Genomic DNA, 22,691 nt, shown 5'->3' with positions numbered 1-22,691 from the left:
TGGAAGTCACCGTTCAATATAAAACACATATTTTTCTTTTTTAAAGTTGTTTATAAATATATATATATATTTATTTTTATATAAGCAGTCTAGCTAACTAGCAATTACACATCTAGCTAGTTCGGAAACCTGAATGTTACTCCGCATGTGTGAATTTGACATCACTTCCTCTTGTTTCCAACATTGTGAAAGTTAAGCAATTTGAATTAGATTAACTCTCAGACAGTTTTGCCTCCTTGTATGAGCTAACTTTATGAGCCATTTAATCAAGTAACTTTGTGTTCAACTTTGCACGAACACACTAAGGATTGCACAGTCCTCGTGCAGTCTTTTCTTTTTTATGTTTTTGTCAACATTAAAATAAGAGTTTCTATTATTTTAAACATTCTAAGAGCTACCTATAATAGTTAAAATCTCAAGAGAAATTCTAACCGATAAAAAATATAGAATGCTTCATGCATGCAGGATACCAATCAAGTAGCTGTTACAGATCGGGTAGTGACACCTGGGCTAGGTGAGTGATTGTTAGATATTTGTAGCTAGCTAGAGCTGGTAAACTTAGCTAAATTAGTTAAAGAGCCACTCCAATTCATGATAGAGGACATACCAGTATATAAAGAAAATTTTGTTTACAATTGCATTTCTGAGTTTTTTATTTTTTTATTCAAATCTAAATACCTACAATATCGTTTAAAAAGGCCTATAGCAGTGACATAGGTGTTACAATCTGCAGGCCACAAGCTCCCTGTTTTGCTCCATTCCGATGCATCTGCTTTTAGACGACTAGATCCATGTATGTTTTTGGATTTCCTGACTATCTTAAATATTGCTCGCCATTTTTGTAGCACCTGTAATGTTAGGTTGGGGTTGTGAGGGGCTGTACGTTAGCTGGAGAGAGTGGAAACAAAAGGATGATGGGAAGTTTTGGCAGGCTTACTCTGCGCAGATAGTCCCACCTTCAACTTTCCACAAATTTCCAATGAATTCCTCCTGCTTTGCAGAAACTATGTCCTAGAAAACAGTATTTTGTTTTAAATCTAGACTTAAAAGAGCATAATCATAAACAAAAGACCACAGAGAAATCTTTTACAACAGGAGCACAACTTTATCTAAATTAATAAATTCATTGTTGCATTGATAAATTTATGTATTTTTCTGGCAAAAATGCCTTCATCTTGGCATTCAATGCAGTAATTCACTGTTTTTTAATTAACGTTTTACCTATGTTAAGTTTAAATCACTTCTAATGATATAAGTCTGCTGGAAAAACAAGGTCAATAATAAAATATTGAGTACAGACAGATAGAAAAATCCTCACCCAGACAAATAGAAAAATGTAACCTTTACTTATTTACAGATTGTACAGAGGTACTGAGTGACAAGGTATTATTTACAACACAACTAATAGCTTTAAAACCCCTGAACTCATACACGTGAGATACACAGTGGGAGGACCCACAGGGCTGCCCACCAACACATACTTTTCACCCAGAGCTGTGCATTTGAAGACCAGACCAAGATCAATGTCTGCCTGTCGTGTCTTTTAGACCTGTATGACAGAAGCTATCTTTGCTCTGGAGCCTACCCAGTGCATTACGACTCACATCACAGGCCATAGGCTGCGAAGTGCAGGCTTTACTGATCAGAGGGGGCACAGCTGAGGTGAAATCGTATATGCTGGAGTGCGCATAGCCCAGAAAGTCAAACTCAGGAAAAACTTGTTGAGTGTTGCAGAAAATCAGGTACCACCATAACTGCATCATGCAATAAAAAAAGAAAAAAAAACAGAAATAAATAAATAAAAATAGACAATAAGTCGGTGTAAAAATCTCTGTGATAATTGAAATAGAAAAAAAAAATCACTCTAAATGCTCTCTTACCCACGACAGCACAGGTGCATGTGTGCATTTATAGGTGAGTTTTGTGTAGGATGGAGGAAAGAGAGTACCAAAAGCATACACACACCTACATGGACACACCACAAGCAACCTCTAAATACATATCCACTGTTTTATATAAATGCCTTCACAGTGTAAAACGCACACACACACACACACTCTCACACACTCAAAAGTGAGACAGCAGACTGGTCGTGGAGGAGAACACTGTGGGTGGGATGGGATTTTGTTTTAACCACACAGGCTGGACTGTCATTATTCATTGAGTGTGCTTCAAAATGAAAGACCTGGCTTTGTGGAACTAGTCAATTCGTTAGGTGGCTCACATTGTTAACTAGACCGTTAACCCAGTAGGGATGACTGTACAACAAGGTCCCATCCAACAACAAGCCAGAGGGAGGAGAGAAAAAAAAAGTCACAAAAAAGATCTAAAACATGCCTTTCTTTTTAGAAGCAGAATAAAAAGCCACATCATATTTGAAATGAGTTTAATACTTAATACCATTCAATTAAAATAAATAAAATCAGTTTCTAACAATTAAAACTAAGATTTCTCTGTACAGAAGTATAATATTGCAACCTGATATTGTGCATATAACTCACACACCAAACCTGTTGACATTGATAGAAAAGGGGCAGCGCTCACTATTTAGAGATGTGTTTTTGTTTTTTTCAGACTCTCTCGATGTTCTTTGCAGTCATGTGTTTGTGTGTGTGTTTGTATGTATGATGAGAAATGAAATTAGTAAGAAAGAGAATAGAGACAGACACTCAGCTAATGGCATATCAAGTCTTGTTTCCATCAAAATCCTTGTGCTCTAAAATCAATGCCCTCACTCAGTAGATTATGGATTTTTGAAAGCCTCATACACACGTTGCTATCTCGTCGAGTGTGCACTCATGTGAATATTACCTCTACACCCAGTCACTTTGGAAAATCTGCACTGCCACACGTCTCTCTGCTGACAGACACGTCCATGTTTTCACAAACACAAAGCTGCAAAAGTACCTGCGGCTCTGACGTCTGTCCAGGGGTTTTAATTTCATGAATAAATTTGCATTACACTTAGCCTCCAGATACACCACAGAAACAGTAAATGGGCCTCAAGTCCTTTTGTTTTACATAAAAAAATGATCACAAAATGACACGGCATCCTACAAGAGCCAGTGCTGAATGCATTCTCACAACTACTGATATTAAAGTGATTTCCAGCAACATGTTGATTTTTTCTTTTTTTTAACACCGCCACTGAACTTTACTCTTTTGATATTTTATCTATTCTACAGGGAAGAAGGAAGCAGGAAAAGAGCAGAGAGGAAGTAATTGAGAAGAAATAAACAAAAACAACCAGATGAGAACAGATCAAAAGGCTAGAAGGCAGGATGAGAAAAAAAAAAGATTAAAAGTTCTTTTTTTGTTTATGTTTGATGGTGTACCCATCATCTATAAAAAGTCTGACCTCACAATGGAAACTGCCTGACCTATCCCCTGTTCGATTCCCTAAAATCCACTGTTAAAGATTAATAAGAGAAAAAGAAAAGATCTATCCAGCGAATGGTTGAGAATATTCATCTCACTCAGTAAAAAAGTGTTTTTGGTCAAACGTTTGTGTTGGTGGCAGGGTATAAAATCTACAAAGTGCACAGAGAGGAGCTATTCCACAGCCCCGACACACACACACCCACCCTAATCTACTATCTTAAACTACTGCGTATGTGCATATAAGTGTGCGTGTGTGTCGTCTGGATGTACTGTATGCGCCAGTGTGCATATATAACCCTGTATAGGAGTTTAACTGTAACACAGGGCAGTAGGAAGCATGCAGAAAAACCTGAAGGCTAGCTAAGAGGAAGCGAGGATGCTATGCTGTACGTCTCTAGATCTAGAAACACTAGAACACACACTCTCATCCTGAGAGGCTTTTACTGGTGGCCATGTTCGGTCCACTTTTTGGAATGTTCAATTGGCTGACATCAACGATAACAAACAGTCGGTAGTTGCACGTCCCATTAAAAAAAACAGACACAGCATTTTGTGTTTCCGAGGGTGTGTGTGCGCGTGTGTGTGTTCCAGTGTTTGTACATCTGTCGGCAGAAGCTGATACACTTCTTAGATCTGTTTTCAGACCAGACTGCATGCCTTGCAGTCTGGTCTTTTACATAGATAGGAATTTCCATTCAAGTCAAGGATTACTTTAGTGTAGTGAACTTCTCTTTTAGCCATGCTGGCGATGCAGTTTGGAGGGCCAGACAACATACGGGTTGACTGTAGAAATCATAGTGCAAAAAGGAGGGTCCTGGACAAGTGTGTTCAAGTGAAACGTGTATGTAAGTGAATGTGTGTCATCTCAGACAGATAGGGATTCTGTGTAACCCCCCCCATTTATATCCAAGAGGTTGATGTGAGGGCGGGACATCTTGGCTCACAGCTGTGTTTTCCATTAGATCCCACTGTACAGCGTCCTTTTTATTCCACCTGGATTTCCATCCACCTTGTCAGGCATATTGTCAGTTCGTGCCTCATTGCCCACAGCTTGAGGCGAGTACACACACTGACTGACATTCACATATGCAAGTCATCCTGCGCTGTGCCTCCAGGTGTCCCCGTGGCCCCAACCCTGCCCTAAAGTGAGTGTTATAAAGAAACAATGATTTATTTACTCAGTATCACGGTTAACCTTTCGGTCCAGGGTGGACCTTTTTGTCTTTCACCTGGGTGTGTTTGCATGTTTTTCCTCTGTGTGTGTGCTCAGAATTGGAGCTGCCTGGTCCAGTCACACACACACGCCTACACCCCTTTCCTGCATGCTTTTGTGTTTCAGTGAGAGGAAGAGTGTCGTTTGTGACTCTCAGACATCAGACTCGATGCTGGGCATGCGACGGTACAGCCGTGGTCGGTTGCCGCCTGCGCTCGAGGCTCGCGGTGCTGTCACATAGCTCATTGGCTGAGAGGCAGCAGGTGGTACCATGTAGGAAACCACAGGCGGCTCCTGCTGGGGATAGAACACCTGTTGGTCGACAGGGCTGCCATGCTGGTTGATGTGATGGCTGCCATGGTTACCGAGGGTAAGCGTCAGTGGCATCCGTTGCTTATAAAGCTCGTGGGTGGAACTTCTCTGCGGCATGCGTGAGGCAGCCTGCGAGGCAGGATCTCGTTGTGCTGTGCCAGGTGCTGACTGGAGGAACGGGTTGTGTGAAGGACGATCAGGCAACAAACTCTTTGAACGCCGGGGTAGAGGAAGAGGAATATCCAGACTATGGTGGTGGGACGGGGACGGCGAAGGGGGGCTGCGGCTGCTGTACGGCCGGTCGGAGCGCATCGTGAGCACGTTGGCATAAGCCCCCTCATCCAGGGTCAGCTCCCTGTCTCGGTCCCTGTCAGGAAGGCTCAGTCCCCGTAAGTGGTGCCGTTCGGGAATGCCGTCCGGAAGCACGTTCTCATAAGAGTGCTGACGGCTCAGCTGGAGCTGCTGGGCTGAAGATGAAGTAGGAAGAGGAGATGGAGAGGAGGGGGAAGGCTCCAAGTGGCTTACAAGTCCGTCCCCCTCGCCCACAAGGCCGAGCTCGCTCTGGGGAAGGTAGTGTGTAAACATGTCCCCGCTGTGTGGGTGAGGATGTGCGTGGGAGTAGTGTGAGTGCAGGTGGTCCTCGCTGATGTCGTACAGGTTTCCTAGGTGGGCACAGGCATCACATCGAGCTTGAGGAGAGCGTACAGTGTAGAGGCCAGAGTATCCGCTCAGCTTGGTCAGGCAGGTACGACAGTGGCTGGGCCTGGCCCCTTGCGTCCCAGCAGTTGTAAATGGAGCATCAAAGGAACCTCCAGACTTGTCCTTCGAACTAGGAAGAGAAAAAAAAACAATAGATTATACACAAAGAGTAAACATACAGACTTAAGTTAAGCTCCAAGCTGACTTGGTGATGGATACTCTACCTGCTGTGTGCGTATGTGCTGTACTTTTTGTCCTTTAAGGAGTTTAGGTCAGCCTCAGCACTGTGGCTGTGGTGCAAAAGACTTGCGCTCAGCTGCAAAATGGGTGTGTCGGACTGGTGTGAATGCGAGTAAGTGCTCTCAGCTTGAAATTGTTCAGGTGGGTAACTGTGGTCGTCCCCTCCCCCCTGGCTATCCCTCTGGTACGGTGAGGCAGACTGGAGGCTGCCCTGGTCAGAATCAATAGAGTAGATTCTGGTCCCTGCACCTCCACCGCTGTTCCCTCCAGTCCCGCCTCCCGCCCCACCTCCTCCACCCCTCTTTCTCAGCTGACTGATTGGCTTAAATCCGCCCCTCGCTGCCATGGAGTCAGAATCTTTATGCGACGGCGGGCGGCTGGAACACTCTGACATGTCCGAGTGCTGTGGTTCCTCGGGCAGGTAGCGCTGGCTCTTCATCTGCGGGGGTCCGCTCCCAGATGTCGGAGTGGAGCTTGGGCCCGGTGATATGACACTTGGCTGCGTCTTCAGTGTCTCAACGCTTTTCTTCCACAGTGTTCGAGGCTTCGATGCGGTACCAGTCTGTGCGGGGAGGCGGGCCTTGTCGTTAGTGATTGACAGTTGGGGCTTGCTGGGGCTGGTCTGGTGAGCAGGGGCTTTTTGTTGCCCAGGAAATGGTGCGGCATTATTAAGGAGGTTTTTGTGTCTCCCGGACAATGATGAGAAACCTTGTGGACCTGCAGCGTTGCTATAGAGACCAGGACCCTTCTGAGGCAGACTATGAAGTGAGTTACCTAGGAGACAAGAAGAGATGTTCCTCAGACAAGAGATAGAACAGATGGATTTTTGGATGGATGGTTAGCATGTTAGCGCAGACGTTATCTACAGTATCAGTTTGGAGAACACTGTGTACTCTGAAGCGTTTACATCGTTGAAAGAGGTTTGTATACTTAATTAAAATTAAACATCAAGTGAGTGCTCAATACCTTTCCCTGACATCATATCGAGGATGCTTGGCTGCAGGAGGACAGTGTTGCGCTTAGGTGAAGACATGGCAATGGATTTGGCAGACTTGAGCAAGTGCAGCATGTTGGCTTGAGGACTGAAATCCAGTTCTGGGTTCTTTTTCTTCATATCTATATGGACTCCGTGGATACAGCTCCATATTCCCTAATAGGAGGAGAGGCAATAAATCAATGTGATGAAAAACAGAGAGAAAATGAGGAGCAGGGCAAAGGTAATAGACAGGAACACATTATAAAAGGAAGTGCTCTTAGTGACTCCACTTCAAAAGTTCAGATGTGTCCAAGACTAGTTTCATAGAAAAGTGAATTCTATTGCAAACTTTAACCTCATTTTGTTTGGTAATGTGCCAAAAAGAGATAACTGCCACCCTTTTTTAGATTAATTACCCTCAGAAGCGTAGAAAATATTAAATGTAGGTGATGATGTCACTGAAGGGGCCTCCAAGTGCAAAGAGATGTTTTACCAGCAGCCACTTAACCTCCAGTACTGCCGCTCTAAAAGCACACGCACATGCCAAGATGCAGGCACGCACACAGACTCAGCAGTGAAACTCTTTTTTCTTTTTTTTAAAGAGACTTAACGTGTGAAATGCTGCACGCCTGGATTAAAAGCTCTTCCTAACACAGAGAGATGACATATGAATAATAAAAAAATGGTCTGTCTGAGTGTGCCCATTAGTTTTTTGCGTGAGTATTAAAGCTTGTAAGTGTATATTTGCCAGCACATCTGTGGTCAAGCCTGTCTTTTGACGTACCCCACCTTTGAAAGCTCCACTTTTTTCACTTTATGTGTGTTTAAGTGTGCGTGAGGGCAAAACTGAGCTGTTTTTAAGCATTTGAGAGTGTGTCCATGTTCTCAACCTCTTAGCAGTTTGATTCCTCTGTCTTGAAGCAATAAATCTCAGCCTTGGCTGGACTCTATAATTGTGCCATCTACCACTTCACTATTTCATGACAGTGACAGCTGAGTCTGTTTCAGACAAATTAAAATGACTTTTTGATGAGATTTTTATCTAAGAGATTTGTTTCTAATGAATAAAACATCTTTTTTTGTAACCAGCCTGACTAAACATTTAACATAAAAGGTGTTTGTCAAGCACATTTTAATTATTTTTATGTAATTTTATGCAGTAATTTGTTTTCTAGTGATAATAACGCCTAATATTGTGGTCTTTTGTCCTCACACTTGTGTTGCACCGACGGGAATTGATGTTGTACATTAGTTGCACCCTCAGGGATCATGGTTTGTTCCAAAATTTCAGCTTAGTGTTGCAAATTTAAACAGCAGAGTGGCTAAAATGGTTTTAGAAAGAAAAACATTACTTTAACTGCCAAGGGAAGCCTCTGAAAATGGCTCCAGAAAACACAAAGACTTGGTTGTTTTTTTTTTGGTTTTCCTCACCCTGCTGATGGTGAAGAGCAGCCCAGGTCTTCCCGAGCAGACGCCAGTGAAGCAGTATCTCAGCCTCCAGTAGAAAAGGTGCTCAGAGATGAAGGTCAGGATGGAGAGGCCCATAGCTGTTGCCAACATGTAGAAGACTCCTGCCATGTTGTCCACGTCCAGCTGGCTGGACATCACCTCATTCTTTTCGTTGTGGCAGATCCCGGTCAGCCACTGCGCCTCCAGCTCCTCCATCTCACCTGTTGGAAGGGGAGGAAAACAGGTAAAGTCTATTTGTCAAGACGAAAAAAGCATTATGGAGATGAAGAAAGCTGTATAGAAAGGAAGTGAGGGGGTAGATAATAGCAAAAGGGGCAAAAAAGGAGGAAATTGTTAGTAATAAAAAGAAAATAGAGGGGGTGGGAGAAAGGGGGAATATATGGTGTAGACTGGGTGTTCAGCAAAGTATTATTATCTACATTTTTTTGCATATGCACAGACATGAAAGTGTCGGTCCTGAGATAAAACACTTGGTATGAAGCAAATCACTTTAGCAGTTTGATTGAGACCGGCGTCTCGTCTCACCGGTTCTTATTGTGAACAATGTGGAGGAATAAACACTACAGTGTAGATGTGTGATTTATTTTCATATTAAAAGTCTGTGTGTGCAGGTGTGTCCAGATGCCTCACCATCTCCTATGATGCTAAGGATGGCCAGATCAACCAGCCGCTTCCAGTAGGATCCTTTCTGAAGTGCAATGCCGTAGCCGGTTGTGGCAAAGATGTAACCGCTGCCGATGGTCACCAGCTTGCAGCCGTCATCCCGGCCTGCCATGTAGTTCAAGACTGCAGCATCGTAGATGAAAGCGTCCAGCTTTCTGCAGGAAAGACAAACAGTTGCAAGGTCTGCTTAAAGATCTGTACTAACGAGAGATCACATGTTGGAATAAGAGTTATACAAAATTATATTTTACAGAAAAAAAGTTGGATTTTAACCCCATTTTAAGAGTCTGTGAAATATATATTAGGAAACCACTTTAAATTATGAGTCAGTAAAATAGTCTTAGTCATTTATTAAAACAAATTTGGCTGAAGTTTAGATTGTTTTTGTCTTAAAAAAGCTGACATCTTGTGCACACTAAGGGAAAATATTTAATTAATGTATTAAACTAAAGGCAGCATCACACTGTTAAAATGTCACAGGAAATTACAGCATCAGAGAACAAAATTACCCAGCATAATACACACATTAAAAGCAAACAGCTATTTAAGCTGCTTGTAATTAACACTTCAATGTTTATTTCAATGAAAAGCTTTCACATTTGTCTCCAATATTGATAACATCTGATTTTGGAGTTTTCATTTTATTGCCTTGATTTTTGTCTGTTTTAAATGCAAATAAATATCTAAACAAACATTGTGTTGGACTCTTGGTCTAGTTGAAAATTGTTTCATTAGTGCTATATCACTTGTTTGTGTCATGATCCATGTCTCAGTTTTGTCATGTTCTGTTTTCCCTGTCAGTCTCACCATGTTCTGGTCAAATCACCCACAGCTGTTTTCATTTAGTTAATTGTCCTCAGCCTATTTAAGTGTCTGGTCTTCAGTTCTCATGGTCAGGTCATCTGTTCTGTTCTGTTATGTCACGTCACTGGTTTGTGTTCTCCTGGTTTTGTTATGTTTGAGTTTATTAAGTAAATCTTTGAGTTTCTGCCACCATGTCTTGTCTTCTGCATTTGGGTCCTACACCACCATTCCTGACAGTTTGTCTCCAAACATTCACTTTTTTGCTTTATAGTTTTTTTTTAAAGGTTTAAGCTTTATGACAAAATCATATATTGAAAGAAAAGTTTGAAGGTTAAAAAAAAAGTATCAGAGAGAACCTGAGCCAAATTGATTATACTTAAAATCCATTTAATTCTGAAAAACAATCACATGTCTATTGAGAGCACAGAGAAAGTCACAGAATCTAGCAATTACTGTGGAGCTGTCATCTATTCAGGCTGCTGCCAGGAATATGTCACTGAATGTTCTTCAAATGCCACTTGAAGAGGAGACATTCAATTAGATATTCTAAATATTTAAAACACTGGTTGTGTGCATAGAAAAATAATGCGTTCATCAAAGGTTTAAGGGATCTTTGATAAGCAAACGTTGCAATCCCTGCAAAAAACGATGATGAGGCCATAATTATTCACTGACACGTTTAAACATCACGCTCATAGAGGTTTGAAGAAAAGAACATTACATTTATGTTTTTTTTAAAAGATAATCATATATATTTTATATGCTACATGGATTTAAAATACAATAACATTCTTAAGGTATTTGTTAAATATGTAACTAGGAGACAGACATTGAGATTCTAAATCATGTAAAAAGCTAAATGTTAGGTAAAAAGTTCAAAATCAGAAAGTCAGAGTAGCTCAGAATGCAGAGGAAAGCTACAAAAAGAACTTTAGTAGCTCCAGAGCAGTTAAAAAACCTTAACTAATGTGATAAAGTAAAAAAGAAATATTCAAGTCTGCTCAAAATAATACTTGGAAAAGACATAAAAAAACTATAATGCAGAAAACTGATTTTTTTATCACTTATGCCGATTATTTCACAATGCCAGAAGACTAGCCCATCGGGAGCTATAGGGTATTTGCAGATTCATCTGTGCAAAAATAAATAAATAATCAAACGTTTTGAGATTCTTTCATTTTTGCACTTTATGTTTCCTATTTTTAAATCGTACCATATGTTGTGTAGTTGACATCTTGTCCTGTGAGTGAACTCTAATGTGATCAGATTCAAGGAGTCCTTAATGAACCACATATTTGCCTTACATGCTGAAAACTTCACTTTCTCCAATAAGTTTAATTTACTTTTTCCTTTCAGCAGACCACCTGGAAAGGGATGATTTTGCTCAAAATAAATATATCAAATATGATCAGGTGCTTTCATCTCCTCAAAACACCAAATTAGTCAAAAAAAGATTTTAATATTAATATATTAATATTTGATTATATTTAGGAGTGCTTTTCAAGAAACCTAAGGACACTGTGTGGAATAAGAATGAAACAAAGAAGGTAAGAAGTAAAAGATAGATACAAATAATCACCACATTTTATTCATTTTTGCTTTTATTTTGGTCCAAATATTACTGACTTTTGTAAGCTTTGATTCCTGGAGTCACTGAGTCATAGATTGCCAGCACTAACAGTGTAGTGAACTGTATCAGCATTAATTTAAATGCAAACTAAGGATGTTTTTGGACTGGAGAAGCTGTCGGTCCTGAACCTTGAGTTTGGTCAGTATTCAGACTGCTAACTTTCCTGTTTTGAACCAAAGCTTGTAAACAAAACCCTGTGACTAAAGATTTATTCAGTCATTAACCAGGAATTACAAGGGCAGGGAAAAGCAGCAAGAGTAATAGAAAGAATAATTGAAGTCTTGGACAATACTTGTCGTGACGACGGTGGAAGTTTCTTTGGGATATCCAATATGTTTTTTTTGAGTGTTGGAAGTGTTGGAAATGTCAGAAAGAAAAGTGTCCTGCATTTAGTTCTGCCTGTTACTTTTACTTTAAATTATATTCATTATTCAGATTTTTTTAAATTAATTTCATCGTTTATGGAGTAGTCGATGTATCTAATAATCGCCAACCATAGAGTATTTTGACTGAAAATTTGTTCTGGATTATCAGGAAAATTTAGCTCTTGTTCACTTTAAAAGAGAACCACATGTGTCCAGTCTGAAAACCCCTGAAGACTGTCATTTATTTATTTATTTGGATCAATGATTGTGTCCGAGTCCTTCATGCTGGTTCTCTGTAGCAAATTTAAATACAAAAAGGAAAACAGATGTGTAATTAAAGCTGTGTTCGAGTGTGTCCTCACTATTGAACATAAACTGCGACTTGAGTTTATTACATGGATTGTGTCATAAAAGAGGCAATCTGTTGACGGTAATCAACTGTGTGTTCATTCTCAGCGGCAAATTTGAAGTCAACTATTGGTGTGATTAAAAATAATAAAGTCAAGGTGATTTTTCTTGCAGCTCTACACAGAGTTTGAACATACATCACTCAAACGGTCACTTACACTGGCGCTGTTTATGATCAGCGACCACAAACTCTTTTGTCACATTCAGAAAATCTGCCCTGCACTGTCTTACATTTGCCTCTCCATCCCTGTCATTTCACAATTAAGCCACCTCAGTGAGCTGAAAATCATTTCACTTTAGGTCGTATGGCAGGAATATTGTTACTGTTTGTTAACTCAATGTTTAAAATTGGCCATTCATGCAAAGTTCAATCAGCTGGACAGAAACATGGCATGGAGGAAGCTGCAGTGGCTGAGCAAACTTAATGAGGCTACAGACTGGAAAAGCAAAGCAGTGAGTCACAGGAAGAAAAAAAAAAAACATTTATTTCTGATTGTTTCCCAGCAGTTCTAACTAGATAAAAAAGTTCCATCTTAGCACAGTTCTGTCGGAAGATGCATTACTGCAGGATTTTGAATTAGAGCGGCTGAGCCAATCTTCCTCTTTAGCACTGAAACCAACCTCAGCAGTCTCTGAGTACAGTTGAGCTTCTTCCTTCCTGGACTTTAGCACGTTTTTGATCAGACAATCCACCACATTCTTTAACAAAAATGTTCTAAAATAAACATTTCTGTCACTGTGGTATTTATTATAGAGCCCATTAAACATATATATTTGTTGTAGCCTCAGTTGAAGCCTTAAAAATGTATCGTTAACAAAAAAACTCCAACATTAAATCTAACCAGGAACATTTAAATGCATCTTTTGCTGCAGAAGAATCCAATTTTAAACTCAATTATGAGACAAAATGCTCTTATATAACAAGATGAATACACCCCGGGGGCCCTCTGTGTTACACATATATGAATATAAAACATTTTGGATTGAACTGATCACCAAAAAGGCAGAGACGGAAAAGGCTGCAGATGTTGTGAAACTATCTGTCTTTCATTTAACAATAAGGAGCACCAGAAAACAATAGAAAATCAATCAAATATTTAGTCAACATTTCATTATTGCTGTTTGTTGTTTTACCTAAGGACATAATGATCCCTTTTAAATGATTCATGCAGGTTTGATCTAGCCAAAAGCAATATTTATGAAAATGCATATGATCAATATTTAACTAACGAGTAGAGAGCATTAGAAAGTGTTGAAAATACCTAAAGTAACAACAAGAGGCTGTTCTTCTATTGGGGAATGTTTAGAGCTTAAAGGTAGCCAGTAACGGCAAATTTTGATCTCTGTGTTTTGGCAGCTTCTTCTTTCCAGCAGCAACAAAACTCCATAATGAGCTCTCGCAAACAGTGTGCGTTTTACTGTCAGCGACAGAAGCACTCAGCACAGCTACTGCAGCGTTTTAGCATAAGCTAGTGCTGGGCCCTGCGGGGCTGCAATGCAATGTCCTTTTCTGTTTGTTTTCAGATGTTCTTCAGCACTCGCCTTGTTTGCAAACAAAAAAAAAAGAAAAACTCCCTCAAGTGTAATGCAGACAAACTTAATGTGAGGTGCTGTGACAAGTTCACGTTACCCTGTCTTGAGGCTGACCAGTGCGTCTACGACACCGGTCTGGTGGTATTTGGTCATGTACTGATGCATATCCGGGTAGTTCTTCCGAATGTTCCGCTCGGTGCTGCCGTTGGGAACCGTTCCGAAACGAAACGGAGGGGAATAGGAGTACGGACTCTGGAACTGCAAGGAGAAAAAATATATAATTTTTAAAGAGATGTTTTAAAAAAACGTAATATAAGAAGAGGGGGGAGAAAAAGTGGTAGTAAGAAAAAAAAAAGAGAAAATAATGAAAATTCACAAAAGGGGGAGGGCAGGGAAAGAGAAGAGAGACGAGAAGAGACAGAGGAGAGGAGCAAGGAGAGAATGTGGAGGGGATACATCAGTCATCATCACTGTGTGTCCATTCTAGTGTAAGACTGGCTGAAGTTCTGCTGACACTGCCCTGCTCTGCAAACTCATTTCTCCCCTTCACACACACACACATGCAAGCCTTTATAAGCAGACTCTCCTTTGATCAAGCCGCCTGTGTTCATGTGTGTGCCGGTGGGTCTGCTGTGCTGGCAGAGTTACTGAGGTGACAGCTCCGGCCAGTGGGTTTGGGTTGTGAAGCCCAAGGGCGCTCCCCAGAGAGTCTTGTCTGGCCGCAGGCCTGGCATCCATTACAAGAGCAACCCTCACTGTGAACGTATTTAGTTTTTGTGTGTGTGTGTGTATGTGTGTATCCATATATGTACAATCCCACCTTCTTGTCAGACAGTCCAGTGACTTGATCCACAAACTCCTCCTGGATCATGAAGGCAGCCAGGTTGGCAGTGTAGGAGGCCAAGAAGATGACAGCAAAGAAGGCCCACACGGACACAATGAATTTACTGGTGGTGCCTCTAGGGTTCTGCACAGGCACAGAGTTGTTGAACACTAAACCCCAGAGCAGCCAGATGGCCTTACCGATGGTAAATGATGGACCGTGTGGGTCTGAGTGAGCAGCCAGGGAGCGATGAACATAAAGAGAAAGAAAAAAAATCACATTAAAGAAATGAAGAGCGATAAGGAGTGCATGAATATTATACTTTAAAGCTTTACTACCATATGGCTTATTTGCAACACACTATAATTTGTAATGTTTATTCAAAGATTTCAATATACAATCCCTGTTAAATCTGCATCTGAAATTGCTGCATTTCTGTCTGGTGGTCTTTTAATGAAGCAGCTTCTGTAGATACAAAAGCAACTAAAACTAGATTAAAAAATCTTTCATCTTTGCTGATTTTCACATGATTTATCACAACAGCTGATGCTCCTGTAGTATGAAATACCTCAAGCATGTACAGTCTGTGGGTACTGGCTACGACCCAAAAATCTTGCGCATTGGGTGCCCGCCTGACCTATTGACCCGTTGACCCCCTAACAACTGCTGTGACTTTTTTTTAGGCTAACTGTGGATGTTGGATTTTTGATTAAAATATTATGACAGTCACACTGACAATAATTTATGATAAACTGAAATTTTACAGATAAAAAATAGGATTTGCTGTGTCCCTGAATATGTTTTTTTAGTTTAAAACATGACTTACGGCTCCCACATCTGTCTAGTTTAGTGTTACAGTCGCATAAAGCAGTTACTGTTGTTGGGTCATTATTTACTCAGTGAAATTGATAGTTGTGTCTGGTTTGCTGCTCAAAAAAAACAACACAATAACTTTTTGGATTTTCAAGAAATGTGTTTTTGACTCTGAAAGATTATAACCTCAGACTTTCTATGCTGGTGTTTCTGTGCACAAATAAGAATGCCTCTAAACAAATTGAAAAAAAAACAACCATCACAAAGTGAGACTTTTATTTGAGGAAAGATTAATATTAAGAATATTTTTGGTCTCAATTGAAATAAGCTGCTGGAGGACAAGCTAACAAAAGGTGTTAGAAATTTTGAACTAACACAAAGAAATTCTGCTCTAAAAATATGAGTGATAGAGATGGGAAAAGTTTTAAATCTCTATATATGCACCAGTAAAGATTTTTTTAAACTTTGATATGATAAAACATTAGCTGCGGGGTTTGAGTGAATCATTACTGAGAAACTTACATTGATCCATAACAGTTCAGAAGACTAAAGGGCTTTTACTCTTCTCTTTACAACTGTTTGATCATTTTAGTTCCGTTAATATTAGCGCTTAGTTATTCTCTAACATATTTTTTTGTTCATAAAGTCATAAAATGCAGCATGACTGTTACATAATCCCTTCCATGGCACATATGTCCTTATGGACCTTGTTTTTATCTGCATCAAAAGGAGACAAAAAACAATAAATCTTACAGGTGTTGCCAAACACATTTTTTATTTTTCTCTGCTTTCCGTTTTCTAGCTACATAATTGTCTGTACATAGGCGCATTAGGTGTATAGGTGTAAGGCCTTAACATTGTGTTACTTGAACAAGCAAAATATAATTCTTTAAGTTTTTTTCAATTTTTGGGGGGGCAGAACAAGAATTTGATTTGACAATTTTAAGACCCACTCCAATAACAATTGTGTTTTTAATGTTTTTAACTTGTTCTTGTTGCATTTTTCTCATTATGGAAGACATATATATTTATAAAATAATCTAATAACATTTTTTCTGTATTTTTCTTCCAGAGTCAGAAGCAGGCGCATAAATGCTATTGAAAAAAGCTTGTAGTTGTTGCATAAAATCCACACTGGCGGCCCACAAGCCCCCTGCTCCGCTCTATTCTGATGCATCCACTTGCAGACAAATAGATTCATGCACGTCTTTGTTTTCCTTGTCTGAGTTGACATTGGGCTCAAAACTGTACGGCTGGATAGTATTTTTTGACATTTTTATTGCACCTGTAATGTTGGAGGTGGGAGGAGCTGTAAGCTATCGGAAGAGAGTGTAAACAAAGGGATGATGGGAAATGGGCTTACTCCACACCAACTGTCAGCCTGCAACTCAGAGAAACTATGTCCTTGAAATCAAATTGTTTAAATTGGGGCTAATATATGCATAATCGTAATTAAAAGACCCTCGAGAATGCTTTTACAATAGATCAAAAGTTGATAGGAGAAATATTTTTGCCTCAAAATGGAAATCAGCAGAAATTGAACAATATATGTTCTGCTTTGGCTCACAGACACTATCAGCTATAATCTAGAAGAACAATCCTAGAGGTTTAGATTGTTTCCAGGAAAACTGCTTTTTGAGATCTGCGTTGGAGAAGAAACTTTCATATAATCTAGCAGAGCCTGAGCTGTCTGAGGTCAGAGCAGTAATAGGTCACGTCTTTTTGCTTGAGGAGAAAAACTCAGATTTATGCCTCCCCGTGCAGGGAGAAATGATTAGTGTGATATCGCTGAGTGTGTTTGTGTTGCGTGTGTAGCTCTACCTTTGCCTTGGGCCAAGTTGCGGTTGAAGCCCAGTGGACTGATAAACTCGAAGAGGAAGACAGCAATGGCGGTGACAATGAGCAGCATCACAAACATCATCACCCAAACCGATGCACTGAAGGGCTCTGACAGGAGGGAGAGACGGAGACAAAATCTAAGTGAAACAGAGTCCATGAGACGCCGAGAACTGGAGGAGTAGCGATGGAATAAAGAAAACAGAAAACAGACAAGCAGGGGGAGACGTGCCATGAGAAGGAGATGATGGAGAAGGCAGCCGGAGTGAGAGGAGAAGGAGAGTTATTTACAGAGTTTGACTGAGCACATTTCCATATTTCACTGTATTCTCTTGGATGGGAGCTGAACGAGGGAGTGGGAGAGATGATACAGAAAAAAGGGGGAGATAGAGGGGTAGAGAGAGGAGGGGTGGGAGAGACAAGAATCAAACTCCTTGTGATCTTATGTGTCCTGCTGAGGGCATGTGCACGTGATCTGTTTGTGTGTGTGTGAGTGCAGGCAGGGCAGGAGTTCAGAGAGCGGGATGAGTGCCAGAGATGTTGAACCCAGACAAATTGTATATGTGTGTGTATGTGTGTCACTGTATGTGTAAGTATGTGACTGCCAGGGTTAGCCAACCCTGAGAGATTGTGCACTGAGGTGCCTCTAATATGAGTGCGAGAGATACTGAACCGTCACTGATACCCTGGCGCAGGCTCAACACACACACGTGGACACACAATCACAAGCTTTCATGTAAGCATTCACCCCTCAACGTAAACACGGCCACAGCACTTTCACTCCCCACACGTCTTTGACTCAATACACAATAGATTAGCGCAATATCACATAAGTGTTTTTTTGTTTTTTAGCCTCACACACGGGCATACTGACACATGGCTTGATACGCAGGGACCAACACAAGCATGGTCCAATACACTGCCTCGCTCGCTGTCTCGCTCCAATGACAATACATTAGGCAAGCACAGAGGAGCGCTTCGGTTTCGAGTCATCGCAATGACTGGAGAAGAGGAGGAAGAAAAGTAGGAGAGGACAGGAGGAGGAGGAGAAGGAGCAGAGGAGGCAAATATCAAGAGTGCTTTGTCTGAGCTGACTTTTCAAAAAAAAAAAAAAACAGCTGGCATGCTCCACTTCCCCTGCTCTGGTAGAAATATTAATGTGCTTGGGGTGTTGAGGCCTACATAAAGTCAGAGTACAAGAGGAATTTGGCCAGTATATGCACTCTGAATAAAATATTCCATTTTATGTTCATGAGTTTGCCAGCATGTAAGCACCTCCCCATTATCATCCCCCCCAGTAGCACCTCTCACTGGGGACAGCAGGAAAAAAAAAAGTTGAGAAATCGCTACAAGAGGACATATATATTTCAAAGAGTCAAAAAGATAGACTTGTTTACCGAGGAAAGCGGAAGGAGAGACCGTCCCGTTACTACGGGACACCATGACGCTGATGCCAGTTTCAACAAAAGGCACAGAGAAGTCGATGACCTCTGACCTCTCCTCATTGATGGTCAGCGACCCGACAGCCATCACGGCCTTCTTGTACACCACCTGGCGAACAGACGAAAATCAAAAAGTTATACATAAATGTAGAGAACTCCAAATATTTGGACAGTAAATGCATCTTTGAAGTGGTTTTGCATTAAAGTGAAATATCACAGAGACTGAGGGCGTACGATGGAATGTCAGCGACAGTTGGAGGGTACTTCCAGTCGCATCACATGAACCAAACTCCAGTGTGCCTGTGAAGATTCTCAGTCATCCAGGTCATGTAATCGCAGGGCTCTGTTCTTCAGGGTAACTGGACTTTAAAAAGGTCGATCTAGAAGACAGTTTCCTGCAAGTGGCTTCCCAGATGCTATTCCTTCAAGGTTCTCTTTTCATTGTTTTTTCTCTGACTATGATTATATGAATCTGTTCTGCCCGGAATTCTGATTATTAAAATGCCAGTTTCATTATACAAGAAAAATGTACAACGGTTCCCCCTTTATCAGCTTCAGACAACAGAAACCCCACAATCCTCAGGTTGTATCATCAGCGTTCATTATTAAATGTTTAGTTTTCAATCTTCATGGATTTACGATGGCAGTACTTTCATTTATTCTCTGATTAAATATCATTTGCAAAAGAGGTAAATCTTAGCTGTGAGACGAACCCTGAGCAGCCTGCTTTCTTTATTCCAGAGCAGACTGTAATCATTTTTCAGCTTTAAACTTTATAAATGTTTCTTTTTTTTAAACAACAGAAGAAAAGAAAAAAAAAACTAATAAATTGTTGACATTCAAGAATGTGCAAATGACCATTATTGCACAATATTTATCTCATGGTGTTCATGGTGTTCACACTGGAAAAGCAGGGAGGGGCTTCTTTTTTTTTTTTGGTGTTGAACACAGCATGTTTACCACCTATATTTGGAAGAGGTTTGGTGTGAAATGTCAAAGTGATGCAAATCTTTCTCCAGACTTTTATAATAACACAGTAATTAATTTTCCTTCCATGAGTTTCTGATTGGTTAACGCTTGACCAGGTTTAACTTTAAACTAGGGCTGTCAGATTTGTCGCGTTAAAAACGCGTTAATCTGACATGTGCTTGACGCCGACAATTTTTTTGACGCATTAATCGCGGACTTTCTCATAGGTGCCTTTCCATACAGCGAGCGCGGGCGTCCCCCTTTTAACTCACCGGCTGCTCTCACTAGATCACGGGCGGCTCTCCAACCTCCGAGCTAAAACCGGCCGGCGCTAGGACCTGGAGAGCTCCTGCACTCTAACCCGGCTCCGGTTCGCGTCCAGTACCACGTCTGGTGGTACCGGCTCGCGTCCGGCGCCGCGTCCCGAGAGCTGCAAACCCCCGACGTTCCGAACAGCAAGCGCACCGGGGGACGTTTTAAATGTTCTGGAGGTTTAAGCGTGATCCAACCCCAGCATAGTGGTCTGTCTGCCGGCATATTCAAGGCGTGAGATCCGCTGGACACGTCGGTGCATCGAGCTGCAGCCAGAGAACGCGGCGGCAGTAACAGACTCAAACTATCCACAGAGTATCCCGCTTTTCTCAGTCTTTAATGTTTTAAAAAACAAAAGTTCATTGGAAATGATAAATCTCTATTTCATTTATTACTGTAGTTCAGCAGAAGAGGAAAAGATTTGGTCCTGACAAAAAATGAACATGAAAGTGTTATGGAAATTTTATTTTTGATGTTTATTTTATTTTACTGAATGTTGATTGAAGTTTTGAATTTAAAATGCCCTTCACTTGCACTTGGGCTTTTGTTAGGCATTTTATGTTACAGCCTTTTATTGTTAAGAAAGTTTATCTCAATACAATGTTACAAAATAAAGTATTTCTGATGAAAACTATACATTTTGTCATTCTTGTTTTCATAATTAATGTAGAACTGCTAAATTCCACGAACCACACATTTTTTTCCTTAAAAAAAGGCCATATGTAAATTTGCGATTAATCGCGAGTTAACTCTGGACAATGCGATTAATCGCGATTAAAAAATTTAATCGCCTGACAGCTCTACTTTAAACGTACGTTCAATGACCGCACATTATGTTAGTACAGTCCGAAAATGGTTTTAAATATTTGTGTGGCCATGCATGAATTTTTGAACGCGGAAGCCTGAAATGTGCGTTTTCATAGACTTTTCATTAGAAGAGGATGCTCAAACACTTGTTGCCGAGAGTGGTGTGAACATAGGTGCACATTGCAGTTGCACCAACTCATGGGACTCGCTTTAGGCTCCACTCAAATTTAAAACATTCCACTAGGTGGCGTGCAACATTATAGCTCCTATTTTTAGAATTTGTGGTTCAGGGTCAACGGAATTAACGGACAGAAGGACTGGTGGCCTGGAATCTCTCCCCCCCCTGACAAAAACAACTGTTTTTTGTGACTTCGCTACAGCGATGTTGCCCACGCTGAGGCGGTACTCAATTGTTATGGGAACAAATACAAGACTGAGCCAGATAACTGCTACTGTTGTCCACAATCAGCTGAACATACATCAGATCTATTTCATGGTCAACATTGTCTTTGCTTTTTTTTAGATCTTTTTTTCTACAACGATGTATTACTTCCATAAATGTAAACCAGGATGCATTATTTAGTTATCACTGAGGCTGTTTGACCCATTTTAAAAACTCAATTCTGGGACACTCTGACAGCTCACCTGGTGAACCATGTGCTTTGTACTCTCATTCTTTGACAGAGCAAATCATATTTTTGATTCTAAGGAAACCAGTTGTGAGCACATCTGTGCTTTCTCAATTTAATTTCTTTGTTTTCTGCCAAAGTTTTGTTCTTATTTCAGGTTTCGGGTTTCCTTTAGTCCATGTCCCTCCAAATTTTCACTTGTATTCATTTACAGCTGCTGCTGTTCAAGTTAATTAGTTAATTAGTTCTTAGTTAGTTTTTGAGTTTCAGGTTTTCAAAATAGTTTAATTTCTATCCTTGATAATTCTTTGGTTTCCATCCAAGTCTTTTTTCTTTTGCATTTGGGTCATCTGAATATCCATTGAAGAGTGAAAGATCCACTGTCATGTTAGCTTTTACCCCAAAATGTTTGCTTTGTGACATGAGAGGGATTTATTTGCTACAATCAGCAGTCGTTTCATAATTCATAGAATTGAGCAGACATTAGTCTGTCTTTTATTGTTTTTTAACGTTGTTCCTTGCGCTGATGTTACAAGCTTCAGCCTTTCAGGATGTCGTGTCTACTCTTTTCATAAACAGGAGCTTGTTTTGATTTTTATTTTTTTTTTTTTTGCGCAAAGGGTTTCTACTGAGATTGCTTCATGTTGGTTGTTATGCAGCAATTTTTAACTGTAAAATGTGCTTTTGGAAGATTTGTTGGTGTTTTTGATGAGAGGATCTGAAATCTGTTTATGAAGTGTTTCCTTGATCCAGAACACTTTTGGCTCAGCAACAGAAAAATAACAACCACGGATGAAATGTTTTAGTATCTTTTAGAGGAGCTTACATGGAAAAAAATGACATATTGGTTTAATCAAATGTTACATTTGGACTACAACTTTTTTGTTTTACTGTAGTGCAGTGCTAGGGTAGTCGACCTAATATCGGAAGATTCCAGGTTTGATTCCCGCCTTGCCGCCCGTGTGTCCCAGTGTCCTTGGGCAACACTCTGAACTCCACCTTGTCTCTGGTGGAAGGTTTGTGCCATTTTTCAACTGTGGAGTCGCTATCAGTGTGTGAATGTGTGTGAATGCGTGAATGGGACTGTGACTGTAAAGCACTTTGGGCCTTTGAGGAAGGTAGAAAAGTGCAAAACAAGTAAACACCATTTACCATTTACTACACAAGTCCTTCTCTATCCTAATATTTGGTTGTAATAGATGAAAACTTTGCATCAAACATGAAATTAGCCAATGCTAGCTAGTCGGTGCTTCATTAAAACTGATGTTTGTTTTGCTACAATATCTATTTAAGAAATGTATCTCCATTTAATGGTCATATTCTCTTTAGATTCTGCTGACTTTTATGTATATATATATATATATAT

General features: G+C 40.4%; 1 protein-coding gene across 1 annotated transcript in view; it reads right to left on the bottom strand.

Moving 5' to 3' along the window:
• Positions 1-1,323: 1,323 nt before the first annotated feature.
• Positions 1,324-22,691, bottom strand: part of grin2ab (glutamate receptor, ionotropic, N-methyl D-aspartate 2A, b) — a 131,745-nt gene continuing 110,377 nt past the window's right edge. The window contains exons 12-20 of the mRNA XM_024259644.2: positions 18,564-18,717; positions 17,152-17,277; positions 14,515-14,744; positions 13,792-13,952; positions 8,922-9,109; positions 8,253-8,491; positions 6,812-6,995; positions 5,830-6,619; positions 1,324-5,735 (exon numbers count right to left, since the gene is read on the bottom strand). Of these exons, the coding sequence (XP_024115412.1) occupies positions 4,748-5,735; positions 5,830-6,619; positions 6,812-6,995; positions 8,253-8,491; positions 8,922-9,109; positions 13,792-13,952; positions 14,515-14,744; positions 17,152-17,277; positions 18,564-18,717 (3,060 nt within the window). The 3' untranslated portion in view covers positions 1,324-4,747. The remainder of the gene's footprint in view (positions 5,736-5,829; positions 6,620-6,811; positions 6,996-8,252; positions 8,492-8,921; positions 9,110-13,791; positions 13,953-14,514; positions 14,745-17,151; positions 17,278-18,563; positions 18,718-22,691) is intronic.

Source organism: Oryzias melastigma, linkage group LG1 (genome assembly GCF_002922805.2).
Source record: "Oryzias melastigma strain HK-1 linkage group LG1, ASM292280v2, whole genome shotgun sequence".
NCBI classification, from domain to species: Eukaryota; Metazoa; Chordata; class Actinopteri; order Beloniformes; family Adrianichthyidae; genus Oryzias; species Oryzias melastigma.
Note: the sequence above shows the minus strand (reverse complement) of the source record. Positions and strands in the feature narration are given on the sequence as shown.